Source organism: Eublepharis macularius, chromosome 2 (assembly GCF_028583425.1).
Source record: "Eublepharis macularius isolate TG4126 chromosome 2, MPM_Emac_v1.0, whole genome shotgun sequence".
NCBI lineage: Eukaryota > Metazoa > Chordata > Lepidosauria > Squamata > Eublepharidae > Eublepharis > Eublepharis macularius.
This window is the reverse complement of record NC_072791.1, coordinates 197,550,942-197,565,934: the sequence shown is the minus strand read 5'-3', so window position 1 is coordinate 197,565,934 and position 14,993 is coordinate 197,550,942. Positions and strand designations below refer to the sequence as shown.

The 14,993-nt window shown below is 40.6% G+C and overlaps 1 protein-coding gene across 1 annotated transcript in view; it reads left to right on the top strand.

The window, feature by feature from the left end:
* The window catches only part of LRP2 (LDL receptor related protein 2), a 175,606-nt gene that overhangs the window by 130,069 nt on the left and 30,544 nt on the right, over nucleotides 1-14,993 (top strand). The window contains exons 51-61 of the mRNA XM_054971732.1: nucleotides 1,973-2,125; nucleotides 2,780-2,950; nucleotides 5,223-5,446; nucleotides 6,596-6,773; nucleotides 7,883-8,079; nucleotides 8,624-8,869; nucleotides 9,960-10,088; nucleotides 11,439-11,558; nucleotides 12,546-12,662; nucleotides 13,299-13,415; nucleotides 14,152-14,289. Of these exons, the coding sequence (XP_054827707.1) occupies nucleotides 1,973-2,125; nucleotides 2,780-2,950; nucleotides 5,223-5,446; nucleotides 6,596-6,773; nucleotides 7,883-8,079; nucleotides 8,624-8,869; nucleotides 9,960-10,088; nucleotides 11,439-11,558; nucleotides 12,546-12,662; nucleotides 13,299-13,415; nucleotides 14,152-14,289 (1,790 nt within the window). The remainder of the gene's footprint in view (nucleotides 1-1,972; nucleotides 2,126-2,779; nucleotides 2,951-5,222; nucleotides 5,447-6,595; nucleotides 6,774-7,882; nucleotides 8,080-8,623; nucleotides 8,870-9,959; nucleotides 10,089-11,438; nucleotides 11,559-12,545; nucleotides 12,663-13,298; nucleotides 13,416-14,151; nucleotides 14,290-14,993) is intronic.

Genomic DNA, 14,993 nt, shown 5'->3' with positions numbered 1-14,993 from the left:
TATTTTTCTTTTTTAAAACAATTATTACTGAGAAGTTTGAATGCTGATGAATATAAGGGGTTAATCTTTCAGCCCATATCCACCAACACTTAGATCCTCCCTCTCAGTTAAGAAAAATAGTCAAGGCTATGCATAACTTGTGAGTAGAGCTTCTCCATAATCTCTACAACTGCTTTGTAAGGTAGGTCAGTATTAGAATCTTCTCCTTACTGTTTGGTAGTGGAGTTGCCTCTGTGAGAATAATGGCTTTGTCTCAGGCCACCTAAGTAAGCTGATGGCTAAAGACAGCATTTGAAGCCAGGATTTTCTAGCTTACAGCTCTCTTTCTTCGTAGCTAACCATATGGCATATGTTGTTGTGGAGAAAGGTTTGAAAAATTGAGGGCAATATTCTGTGAAGGCTGGAATGCTTCTTCTCAATTTCTTCTGAATTTTTCAAATGCACTGATTGTATGTGGGTAGCCATGTTGATCTGCTGTAGAACAGCAAGATTCAAGTGTAGTAGTGCCTTAAAGGTCAACAAGATTTTCAAGATTCCAAGCTCCCTTCATTACATCTTGTTGGTCTTTAACGTGCAACTGGTCTGGAATCTTACTGTTCAAATGTTCTCTTCCTAGCATGACGGGCTTTCCATTAATTATTCACGTTCCTTTTTAGTAAAATGCTCAGAGGGAAAGTTAGAACTGTGCTGAAATCTTAATTTTTCTTTTTCTTTTTTTTGAGCAACAGTTTGAGAGGGTGAAATTTCTTTCTCAGCAAAGGAAGAGGAAAAACTGATGTCTCTTGTACTGACTTTCTATTTAAATTTCCTGTTTCTTGTGACCTTGCTTATACTCTTTTTCTTTTGCTCCAGCATTCTGTGAGCTGGATCCTACCAGTTTTTCTCCTCCATCTTGCCTAAGTCCCCTCTTCTCTGCATACCCTATCCTCTGTGGTTTTTTATCATAAAGGCCCAACAATGTGAGGTTGATCTGGCTGTGACATAAAGGCCCAACAATCCCTGTCATAGAGTTTTTGGGTTGTTAAAAGAGGCCTTTCCTCTGCCTTTCACCAGTGGGAAGGCTGATAGGATCCAATCCTATGATATTGCCTTTCTTCTAAAATTAGTTTGGCTACTCTGTTCTTTAAAAAAAAAAAACTCTGCCTCCCTCTGCCGATATGCTCACTCCTGTATGTTTCATCGAGATCTTTGCTTCTGAATTCTTTCTTGTTTTGTTCTTTCCTCCCTCTCCATGTGGTTTTTAGCTCAGCCTTATTAGCTGTAGGCCTGTGGAAGGACAACTCTATTCTGATTTATTTTTAAAGTACTATAGAAATGATGTTGAAAGGTAACGCTGGATGGTGTATGCTGCACCATGAAATAATTGGATTTGAATACTGAGTTTAATTTGGTACTTTTGGACTACCTTTACACATCCAGCTATCATGCTTTTTAGAAGCTGGTTGTATGCTATTTATAAACTGTAAGAATTCTAACCAGTTGACAAGTACTGTTACCGGTGCCATTTTTTCCCCATTTCTTCACAATTTCTTGTAGAGTCAGGAAGGTTTCCTTCATGACACTTATTTTCTTTGTCAGATTTCCTGGGGGTGGTGGTGGTTTGTTTCTTTAATTTCATTTTACATTCTATACTATTTATACACAATTAACATTTTTTAAAAAGGTGCTGCAGTATTTCTGTCAAATTTTGTTAATAAGGTTAGGAAAAAGAACCATGGTTTCGTTTCCAAGTGTGGAGAAACTGTAACAGAAAAGTTTTAATTGGATTATTGTCAGTAATGTTCCTAGTGAGAATATAGCAGGAGGTAACTGTAATGTGCAGCTACACTGGAGTAAAACTGATTTACCTCCCAAATAAATCCAGACACTTTGATGTCTTTAGCCAATTTTATTGTATTGATCATTTAAAGGCTGAAACATAGCTGCTTTGAAAAGGATTTGGTTGTTGTATGTACCTTTTGAACTGTTTCAGAAAACTATACTGGGTTGATGCTTACAAGGACTGTCTCTACGTTGCGGAGCTTGATGGACGGTTTCGAAAGAAACTCGTTGATCGATGTGTGGATTCCAACAACACCTTCTGTTTCCAGCACCCTAGAGCCATTGTTGTTCACCCCAAATATGGGTAGGTGTTTTAATCGTTATTTCCTTTTAATGCCATTGTTTTTCAGACTGGTCGCAGCGTTAATCTGTTGCAACTAAAATGAAGTTTTATAGAGCTTTAAAAAGCAACCCGTTTATTGTGGCATAAGCTTTCATAAACCAGACTCCTCTCCATCAGACTCATGAAGTGCTTCACTTCGTCAGCAGGCAGATATATTATAAGCCGTCAGAAGGGTTATCCCTGATGAACACACATGAAGCTGCATTATACTGAGTCAGACCATTGGGCCATCCAAGACAGTATTGTCTACTCAGACTGGCAGCAACTCTCCATGGTTTCCATTAGAGGTCTTTCATATCACCTACTGCCTTATCCTTAACTGGAGATACTGGGGAAGAACTGGGGAACTTCAGCAAGCTAAGGAGATGTTCTTCCATTGAGCCATGGCCCCTAATGATTCCACAACACATCAAACTATTTTTGATGCGGTCCTCACCACAAAATGTAGGTTTTATGGGACATCTTGTATTTTCAAATCGGTGACGCTGCTATGGGTACCCTCTACAGTAAGCAGACTTAGAACAACATTCTTCTCACCTGATCTCTGTTTCAGTGGTAGATTGAATGCATAAATCAATGATTTTAGATTAATATATACTATGTTTATTAAATCAGACAGGTTTACTGGACAGACTGGGCTGACCGACCGTATATTGGACGTGCAGGAATGGATGGCAAAAACAAGACAGTGGTTGTCTCTGCCAAGTTAGAATGGCCCAATGGACTCACCATAGATTACACCAATGACAAGCTCTACTGGGCAGACGCCCATCTAAACTACATTGAGTACGTACATAGAGAAGAATAAAGCAACTGGGTAACTCTTCATACCAAATTTTGGGGGTTACCACATTAGATTGCTGTAGTTTGAATTCTTTTGAATAAAAATATGCTGCTCCATGATTACTAATTAGAACATTTAATTCGGTCCATGGTTTTGATGTAGTAATTAACCTTGTTACTGATGTGCAAAAATACTAAAATCAAACGGGACAGCTTTCTTTTGGCTTATTGCTTCATATACATTTTTTAAATTTTAAGTATTAAAGTAGAAATGAATCGTTGTGGAAGTCTTTTAAATTTCCTTTATGCATTTCTGTTTAAAATTTAAATTCTGAAATTAAACAGAGCCGTAACCTGTTAAGAGATGTGGATTTCTCATGTAGCTGAGATCTCCTTTTGTAGTTAAAATTTTATTATTTATTTATTTAAGTTATTAAAGCATAAAATAATGCAGAGTACAAAACAAAACAACAGAAAGGAGTTTAGAAATGAAAACCTTAACATACACAGAATCACATTGATCCATATTCTGAATTATATGAACGAAATATTCAGATGATTTATGATGAAGAAGCCTATGAAAAGCTCAGCATAAAATCCCAAAGTTTAGGATTGGACATATGGAAACATTTCCCTTTATTCATTGGATTTCTACCTAAAACTACATTAAGTGGCTCATAAATAAAAAAGTATTCAAACAGAATTTTATAATTGTAATAAAACCCACATTAAAACAATTTCTAAAGAGTAAAAACAAACGAAGGGCCAAACTACACGTGATGGTATCCACGGGTCCAACCTGTGGATACTGCTGCCATTTAAAAGGGATTTCAAATGCCATGATGGCCCCTCGCGGTGCAGTGTTCCCTTTCCCACTCCTTTTCAAGTGCTGAAATGACCTTGTGTGTGCGGCCATTTTGGATCTGAGGACACTGTTACGTCTAGTTTGACTTTTAGTATGCAGTATCCAGCACTTTGTAGGTAGCTGTGAGAAACCCACACACTTGTTCTTTCTCAAGATTGTAACCATTATGTTAACAGGAAAGTTGAGGCTCTGTGCTTGTTCTTTAATATATGGATAGGCAAAAACAACTGGTTTTGACCCCTGCACCCATGTCAACAAATCCTTTGAAAGGTAGAAAGAATATCTTTGTACGTCTTCTCTGAGGGATACAGAAGTATGCTCCAGCCACATGCCAAATGGTTCAGCGGAGAAGGAAGGTGGCAGAGACGTCATTCTTGCTTACTAGGACAGACCCTAGGGAGTTCACGTTTGCATCCTTACCCCCCAGAGGAAGGATAGCGGGCAGGGACATAGAGACTGTGATGATGGGATTTGATTGGTATGGATTCCTTGAATTATGGATTTTTTGTAACCAACATTTCACACAGTGTGCCCCATCAGATGCTCCCAACTATCTCATGTCTGTTATTCTATTCCCCAAGAAACCAAAGATAAATTACATATAAGGTAGAACACAACAATTCATTCTCTGATTTTGGACTTTATCTTCTGGTCAAACACTTAAAACTAGGCTGTTTGCCTCTTCTCCCTGAGACAGAGCTCTTTGACGTTCCATACTCTCTAATTACTGGCCTGTAGCTGACTACTCAGAAGGAGTAGTTGGAGGAAAACACCTTAGGCTGGAACAAGGGCCTACAAACTATGGATCCAGAGCCAGATGTGGCTCAGTAAGGAACCAAACATGGCTCTTTAAAAAAGAAAATGAAATATTTAAAGTGTACTAGAGGAGTAGGTGGAATACGAGAATACTAGTATGTGAAGCAAATGTCAAGCAAAGATTTTCCACAGACTGAAGGGCTTTTTAAAGATGCTTTACAGAAAGGAAAAGGATAGAGGAGGACAGTTACTACTAATCCACGTGCGAACTATGTCCAGATTTACACCAGTGCAAAGAACAATCACACAGGGTTCTTCTCTGTATATTTATTTCTTATTTCGAGACTTTGAATGCGCCTAATAGAGGACTCATAACAAACAGTATTTGGGCTTCAGAAACTTGATAGATACTAATAAACATGTTCAATTACCAGTAATAGTAAGCTGTGTATTTTCAGTTATAAAAGTAGTGGCAATTGGTCATCTGCTCATTTACAAAATGCCCTGATTCTGATTTGAGGCCCTAAAACAAACAGACTAAGAGAGTAATTGCTTCCTCCGTTTATTGAGTACTCAATCAGAAGCAGAGCGCAAACATTCTGAGACAGTTCAAATATTTATCTCCGGGTTGACGGTGGGTTCTTCTTCCTCCAGGTACTCAGACTTAAATGGTCGACACCGTCACACTGTGTATGATGGGACATTACCTCATCCCTTTGCAATTACAATTTTTGAAGACACAATCTACTGGACAGACTGGAACACAAGAACAGTTGAAAAGGGAAATAAGTACAATGGGTCAGGCAGGGCTGTTCTGGCGAATACCACCCACAGACCCTTTGATATCCATGTCTATCACCCATACAGGCAGCCTATTGGTAAGGAAGTAATTCTGATACCCGCTGCGAATGTCTGATTGATATTTAAAGCCTAACCCTCTGAACATTGCATGGCCCTCTCTCTGTGATAGAACAAGGAGCTGAGATCACATGAAGGTCCAGTTCTCATGAAATGCTTTGTTTCCATGCAGTGGATTTTGGGACCAATCGCTTGGTTATATGCATAGGAGGAAAAGGTATTGCGGGAATATTCTAGATAGATAGGTAGCAGCCCCACAGAAAGAGCCCTGCTTTAGGTTGAGGTTGTGGCTCGGGTGCTTCAGATGCTTCCAGGCTGAAAGTCTCAGGCTCAGCCCAGTTTAAATTATGCTAAGTAACATGTTTGGAAATACCTGTGTCTGCTCGAGAGCTTAGACTGTCATAGTTTTGTCAGAGCATATAAGACTGAACTAGATGAGCCAATGGACTGATTCCGTACGGTAGAATCATATGTTCCCTTGAAGGCATGCTGGTTGCTTCAGTGCTGTGCTCAATCCTTCAATCTACTTATTTTCTGCTGTAGTCCTGGATTTAACTTCTTGTTTGATCTTGAATTTGAGTCACCTGTTTCTTCTTCTAGTAAAAAGTCATGTTACGCTTTCAGTGTTCAGAAGTACACCCTTTATTATGCAATATTATCTGACAGTGCCCCTGGAAGGTATGAGATATGAGGTACTGCTAAGAGGATAGGTCTACAGGGTCTATTAGATCTGACAGTTAACCTCCAGTCCCAGTTGCTGGTTGACAAGAGAAGGGCTTTGTCCTCGGTGCCCCTGGGGCATCTGATTGGCCTCTGTGTAAAACAAAATGCCCAGCCACACTGATCTTTGATCTGCTCTAGCAATACTCTTCCCATGGGTATTATCTGGTGTCTGTTCCCAGGTAACAGATCTGTCAGGTAGTTCAGGACACAGCTTTGCAGGATTGCTTTAGGACCTGTTGTACGGTCTACACATTTCTAGGTGAATGTTTTTACTCATATACATCATCAAGAAACAGGTCCCCTATTGTGAATGCAAGAGGATAATGTGCTGGAACTGCCCCAGATCTGAGTTCCTGAATCAGACGCAATACTAAATCACTCTTTACAGTTTTAGTAAGGGGCAATTATTCAGGCATAACGAGACTTTCCTCTTCTTTCTTTGGCAGTAAGTAATCCTTGTGGGACCAACAATGGTGGCTGTTCCCATCTGTGTCTAATAAAAAATGGTGGTTATGGTTATTCCTGTGAATGTCCAGATAACTTCATGGTAGTACAGTTTGGCAGCACCGCTTATTGCCTCCCCATGTGCTCCAGCACCCAATTCCTGTGTGCAGACAGTGAAAGGTAAGCTTATCAGTAACTCTTGGCAGCACAGAATGACAATAAGTGAATGCAGTGGACAGTGGGGCTTCCTTTCACCATCAGCCTTCATATCCCACGGCGTCTTGTGCCGTGGTTCATATTTTTAAGTCCTGCTGTGGTCACTAATGAGAGATGCCATGGTGCTGCTGCTGATGTGATCTGGCTACCAGCGGTCCACTCATGTTCCTCCTCTGAGTAATGGTTGCATCATTGTACCTAGCTGGGCTAGCCATTTGACTTCACAGCCTTGTTCTTTCCAATAGTCCCAATGAAATTTTCAACTTCCTTCCTCCGTACAGTCATACCTCTGGCTAGGGAGGGAGTACTGCAGATGGAACTACATAGAGCAGTGACTGGAGTAATGTAGCAGCATTTGAGTAATCATAAAGGATGGCACTGCTCCCTGTAAGCACCACACTTCCGAGCTGAAGCCTCCATGTGGAGAAGGATGGACATCTGTCCTGTCCACTGAGTGCTGCAAACGTACTTAGAGTGGAAGTAACCCTGAAGGGATGCAAGGGCTTGTGTGCGGTTGGCATATTGGAACTCATCTATGAGTGGACTTAATGTGAATAGACAAACTAGTCAGCAGATATAACTGTTGTACTTTAAACAGAAGACTGGATTATTAGGAGGGAGTTAGTAAATGAATGGGACCTTTGGAGAAGAAAAATATACTGATTCCATTGAGTTTTTCTTGGTGGGAAGCCGCCAAGGTGCTAGGGTTGTCATTCTGAGAATACTTCCCAGCAGGGCTTTTTTTCAGGGGGAACGTGGTGGAACGGAGTTCCAGAACCTCTTGAAAATGGTCACATGGCTGGTGGCCCCGGCCCCTGATCTCCAGACAGAGGGGAGCTCAGCGGTGCGGAGAGCAATCTCAACTCCCCTCTGTCTGGAGATCAGGGGGCGGGGCCACCAGCCATGTGACCATTTTCTCTGAGGGCAACCCACTGAGTTCCACCACCTCTTTTCCCAGAAAAAAAGCCCTGCTGCCCAGGAAGTAAATCTTACTGAGCTGAATGAAATTTGTTTCTGAGTATAAACTTACATGCCACTGCCTCACCAAAATATGTATAATTATCTCTTTTTAGATGTATTCCCATCTGGTGGAAATGTGATGGGCAGAGAGATTGTAGGGATGGCTCTGATGAACCTCCCACATGCCCTCACCGATACTGTCACGTCGGGCAGTTCCAGTGCAATGACAACAACTGTACTAGCTCCCATTACTTGTGTAATGGTCGGCCAGATTGCCCTGATGGATCTGATGAAGATCATGTGCTTTGTGGTATGTGGCAAGTTCTCATACCTTTCCTGTGAAACAGATAAGTACTAACCCCTTATTCATCACACTCAGTAGTAGAGACCTAGAAATGTGAGAATTGTCCATCCTCAGGAAGCCAGATAAAACCATTTTTTCAGTATTCTAATTCAGTAGAATCTCTAAGTATCAGAACTCCAATTGTTTTAGTCTGTTTATCCACTGAATATGCCTTGACCAGAATGTCCTAGGCTAGCCCATTCTTATGAGATCTTGGAAGCAAAGCAGGGTTGGCCCTGGTAGTACTTGGATGGGAGATCACCGAGAAAGACAAGGGTTGCTACGCAGAGGCAGGCAAAGATAAACCACTTCTGTATGCCTCTTGCCTTGAAAACTCTGTGGGGTCGCCATATATCAGCTGCAACCTGAGAACGCTTTCCACCACTACATAGATCTAGAACTCTCCCCATACGAGAACATTAGTTGTCCTTTAGGCAGTTCAGAAGAAATGGAGTTGTGTTCTAAAATTTTAAAGCAAGGTGCAAGTATTACAATTAGTGGTTTCTTTTAGCCAATCACCAGTGTGAGTCCCACCAGTGGCAGTGTGCCAACAAACGATGCATCCCTGAAGCTTGGCAGTGTGACCGAGAGGATGACTGTGGCGATAACTCAGATGAGGACAGTTCTCACTGTGCCAGCAGGACCTGCCCCCCAGGCCAGTTTAAGTGCAACAATGGCCGCTGTATCCCCCAGTCCTGGAAATGTGATGTGGATGACGACTGCGGAGATCACTCTGATGAACCAATTCATGAATGCAGTAAGTAGAGCGTGACTTGTTTTACTTTATAGTCATTGTACGACTTGAATGGCATTGTCTGACTTTGCTCATAGGCAAGGTACAGAGATACCAATCATTAAATGCAAGTACAAACAGTGGAAGATCTGGGGACTGGGTGAGTTTTGCATTCTGTAAAGAATGAAAAAAGCACACACATTTTTACTACTTCCCTTAATACAGATTTATGAATCCAGATTTACCTCTTGGTGTGTATTCACTGTCACTAATTTTAATTAGAACCTTTGCCTATATGAGCATGCATAAGGAATTGTTGACTCAGCCTATAGGACATCTCTGCAGTTGAATGCATTGAGACATTCACAGATAGCTGAAGGACTGTAAACTGAAAGTTAGCCCAAATAACTTTAATACCATTATATATAAAAAAGGCCTGTTCATATTGTGGATTATAGTGCTGTTAAGGGAGACATTACCCAGTATGAGGTGAAGTCACAGTTACTGTTAGAAAAGATGTTCAATGAGGTCTGGCATAATCATAAGTGAGGTGGCCAGATCGGGTGGAGGACTTTTGGTTACTGTTGAAGATCAGCAGATAGTCCGATACTTGTATTGTCGAAGGCTTTCACGGCCGGAGAACGATACAGCCCGGAAAACCCCCAACAACCATAGTCCGATACTTATTTTCTTATTTGTCTTTTAACTTCCAGAAGTACTATTATTACGTATTGGTAGTTTTATTTTCTGCTGGAAATTACTTTGGGTTAGGTCCAAACTTAATGTTTCTGTAGGTGGATGGATTTCCACCCATGGAGTGTGACTTTTCCTACCTCCAAATTAAGGCATTTGGGGCTGCCATAGAAGGAGGGAGACTAGAAAGTTGTGCTCAGCTGGTGGGAGTTCTTGTGCCCTTTGGATCCAAGACTTTGTAAGGAAACACAGCCTATTAATGTAAGAAATAAATAAATCGGATGCTGGTAACGAGGCCTGTATTGTATATGACTTATACGCCACTTTAAAAAACAATTTACCAGCATTGCTTTTTATCAGTCACAGAAAGAACTAATTCAAATCCAAGGTGATCAAAATCATTATCTTTCTTTTATTTTAGTGGGTCCTGCCTATCGATGCGATAACCACACAGAATTCAGCTGTAGAACAAATTATCGCTGCATACCATTCTGGGCTGTCTGCAATGGTCACGATGACTGCCGAGATAACAGTGATGAACAAGGCTGTGGTATGTTTAGGGCCTGAAAAAAATAATTTTTAAAATTACAGATGATAGGATAATGCGGTGTTTAGGTGTTGATATGCTTCTTACATTTGTAATTATACCTATTTCACAGCTTAGATCACAAAACATTTCAACTATGGTGAGAATCCTGTGATAAGCTATGTTTCTATAATTACCCTATCTCATTTGATGGTGAATTACCTTATAGGTTAATCTTAAAAGCTATTTACTACACTTAAAATCATTGCTCGTGTAAATGTCTGGGTTATCTGAAAGAGTCCTTTCTATCACCTTCTGTCAAGTGTGCTCAAAGAAATTTATGAGAAACACAACAGTATTATTTAAACAGACAAACTGAAAAAGAAAATACAATACAACTCTAACATCCTAGGATAGTCCAGGCCTTGTTCACTCATAACCGCAAGCTACAAGTCATTGGCTAAGAGGAAAAGGCCAAGATCTCTTTGGCTCTTGCCAAAAGGTTCACACTTGGTATTGTTTCTATAAAAAATTAATAACATTTCCATTTGCTGTATATGATGACAAGATATGGCATCCAAGTAGTTCGTTCAGCTCTCTAAACTGATAGTTTTGTTAGAAGATTACTGATAGTTTTGTTAGAAGATTACTGATAGTTTTGTTAGAAGATTACTGGGTAATCTTCTCTAGACAACTTCTCTTGGTAAGGAAAGTTGATTATCACATGTTTGAAAGTCAAAGGCTTTGGCTTGGATCCTAAGAGTGGAGTCACTCTTGAGGAAGCTATCTTTCCCACCTCTCTTCTCCCACTTCTGTATCCCACACCCCTTCCCCCCAGTTGTGGTTTTGTAGGCTAGTGGATGCCCAGGAACAGTGTGAGGGACAAAGTGGGAGTCTGCAGTGGGGAGTGGAATTGGCAAAAACCACCGGTACCTACACACCATATCTTAGAGTAGACCACTAACCTGACTTGAGAAAATCATTATAATTTTGATTAAAATAATTCCTTTCTGCACTAGTAAGACACAGGAACGACTTGGGTTATTTTCTTGTTGTCTGTATAGTATAGGGAAGGTGTGCTCGGCATGCATATGGTAGAGCAACATAGCTATTTGTTGCCCAGATTGAAGTCCTTCTGGGAATCCTGTGTAAACTACCTTGAGTTCTAACTGTCTTGAGTTCTAGAATGATAGAGAAGTGGAACATAAAATATAATAAGTGTTACTAAGTCACATACTTTAAAGTGGTTGGGCTTTTTGCTCTTATTGTGTATGTCTCCACCCTCTATACTATAACCTTGCTCTTCAAAGTAATACTTCAGCATGCTATTATGTGCTGATGGAGTGGCTAGTCTATAACTTGTTTGTATTGCAGAGGAAATGACTTGCAATCCTTTGGGAGATTTTCGCTGCGATAATCACCGGTGTATCCCACTTCGGTGGAAGTGTGATGGAGATAATGACTGTGGAGATAGGTCTGATGAACAAAACTGCAGTAAGTTTTTACCTTGTTTTCAAACTGCTTTAGTACAGATAGCCTTTTCAGTGAAGTACCGATTACATTGCCGTTAACTATGAAATAGTTCATCTCTTTTGATCTGTCCTTAAGACCTCTTAAAATGCTACATTAAAAGCAATTTGCTGGCAGACAAAACAACTACAGATAAATCTAAGTACTACGAACACTTTTATATTGTATACAAAAAATGTATTAAAGTTGTAATGCTACATACTTGTACATTTTACCCACAGAAATAAATAATTTGTGCATTTATATATATAAACACACTACATTCTACATTAGCGTATAAGAAGAGGTACAAGTTTAAATTTTTAAAAACTGGCATTCTTCTCAGTATAAAGAGATGAAGCATCATTCTTCAATACAGCTTGAATGACAGAATCTGGATTTAACTTGTATGTTTGATGCATTCAGACATTTATTTACTTACTTATACAAAATGAGATGGGATGGGATTTGTTTCTGAGTAAACCTGCATGGGAATTGAGTGTTTGTGAAACATCCCAACTTTGAGTTGAATCTTATAACTGGTGAACAGTTTACAGAAGGGTTCTCTCCTCCTTCCCTTATACCACTCTGCAGACTTGGCTATCCCTTGAAGAGCTGCTCTGGGAGCAGCTGGGATTTGATGAGCCAAGGAAAATAGTAGGATATGGGGCCATTGCAGCAAGAAGAGGGAATTGGCAGAAATTGTCCTACCTCTTGCATGAACTGTAGCTCCATTTACAAAAGAGCTTGAATAAGAGGGAAATAATTTTAGCCAATTTCTTCTTGAACTGCAGCCCCCTGTGCAGCTCCAGTTCTGTTCCTGAGTGCCCCTAAACCGTCAGGAGCAGCTTGGAGGAGTGGAGAGACTTTGATGGCAAAGTAGGAGTCACGTTCAGTGAAGTTCTGTTCCATTGATTCCCCTCTCATTTTTATACACTTTTATTTATATATTGGGTATCTTTTTATCAAAAGGTCCCCGTGAGTGCACAGAGAGTGAATATCGGTGTGACAATCTGCGTTGTATTCCTTCTCGGTGGATATGTGACCATGACAATGACTGTGAGGACAATTCAGATGAACGCGACTGTGGTGTGTATTGCAACAAGGGTCCCAATGACTGGTTTGAAACATCTCAATAAAGTTATTTATTTATTTATTAGATTTTTAGCCCGCCCTCCCCGCAAGCAGGCTCAGGGCGGGTTACAATCATAAATAAATTACAATAGATAAAACCAATAAAATACATCTCAGTGCAAACATAGATTTCGGCATTCCAGATGGGACATCCTTCCCATTTCCCTGCACACAAGGGAAGAAAAGGGTGGAGGTGTGGGTTGGTGAAACTCCTCAAGCATGGGGAGGCAGATGGACCATATGCTCCCCACCACTGGCAGGAGACTGGCAGGGAGGCTAATTAGATGAATCTAGTGCTGGCCTCAACCATATGCCTGGCGGAACATCTCTGTCTTACAGGCCCGCCAAAAAGATACAAGATCTTGGCGGGCCTGAGTGTCTTCCGACAGAGAGTTCCACCAGATTGGGGCCAGGACAGAAAACGCCCTGGCCCTGGTTGAGGCCAGCTGAGCCTCCCTGGGGCCAGGGACCACCAGTAGGTGTTTACCTGCAGATCTAAGAGCTCTCTGAGGTACATATAGGAACTTATAAATCTTCACTCCCTTTCTTCCAAAGAGATGTTTCAGCTATGATTTTGTTGCTGTTTTTTAGAACTAAGGACATGCCATCCTGGTTATTTCCAGTGTGACAGTGGGCACTGTATTGCCGAGCGGTTCCAGTGTGATGGAAGCGCAGACTGTTTGGATTTCTCTGATGAAGCAACTTGTCGTGAGTTCCTAGAACTTTGGCAGGGGGGATGAGGGACAGAATTCTCTTTTGTCTAGGGATAAAAGTATCCCACTCCGCATATTAACAGCACTGTGTTCAGTGATATCTGTGAAAAAGTATACACTAATATCACATATATCTGTTTTTATAATGGATGAGGTAAAAGAGCTGTCTTATAATTATCCAGTCCACTAGTCTAGTGCCATGTACTTTGATTAGTAGGCACAGATGTTTCTTGCAAACAAACTGAAATGGAGAAATGCATAAGGAGAGTGGTTTATTATAAAAGGGACCATGTACAATTTCCTTCGCTACCTTGTTAATTTACTTAATTAAATTTAATTGTACTCTGGAGCATCTAGTGAGCTATGTGTCACTATTCCTGGTATCAAAAAGACAGCATATCTGACCACTTTGAAGTTAGGGTGTTACATATTTAATGAATGGGACCATATCAGCCATATAGAATCACAGAGCTGGAAGGTTCCCTCAAGGGTCATCTAGTCCAACCCCCTGCACATGACAGAAAATTCACCGCTATTCCCCCCTTCCCACCCCCGCACTCCACCAATGATCCCTGCTCAACACCCAGCGGAAGTCGGAAATAAGACTAACAATAATGAAAGGCTAAAATGAGTGTCAGAGAAGAAACAATAATACATGTTTGCATACGTCTGCATAATGTTACAGGGACAAAGCAACTTGGTCATATTCACATGGAATTTCTTTTTACCAGCTACTCGTTATCCTAATGGCACTTACTGTCCACGCGTGATGTTTGAGTGCAAAAACCATGTCTGTATTCAGCCCCACTGGAAATGCGATGGTGACGATGACTGTGGAGATGGCTCGGATGAGGAACTTCATCTTTGCTGTAAGAACATTTTGTTGTTAAGAACAGAGTCACAAGAACTCCTTAGGTGTAGACTAGAATTGGGGCATGCACGGTGGAATTTTTGTATTTAAATAGCCTCTCCCCTTCTGCCACCAACATATAACAAACTGCTTTTGAAATACCCTCATTTAAAAAAAACTGTTATGTGGCACAAAAGATTGTTCATGGGAAGCAAATGACAGGCTGTCACAGATACATTTTTATGCAGTTCTTTGGATGCTGATCAACATATTTTCCACAGAAGTTTCAGTACATGTGTAACAGTGTGACACAGGTACTAAACAAAATGTAGATGTTTCCTGAGTGTGAAGTATCTTATAGGCTTCTTGCCACAAACATTCTGAGATATACTTGCCCTCTTCAAATATAGTGCTCTGTACTCCCCTCGTGATGAAGGTAATTTCAAGACATCCCTTGTCTTATGCTAACCTTGGTTAATATTTATTGTTCACATACACATATTGTTCTCTTACACTTTTATCCTTCGAGAAGCTCAAGGCTGTATATATTGTTTTCCCTTCCATTATTGTCACAACAATCCTGTGAGAGATTAGGCTGAGAGAGAGAGAGAGTGAAAAAAGTTGAAGATCACTCAGCTAAATTTCATGGCTGATGGTTCAAACAAACAACAGGAAAATTGCACATCATGTTCTGCCCATAAAATGTAAACCATCTGCTCGTAC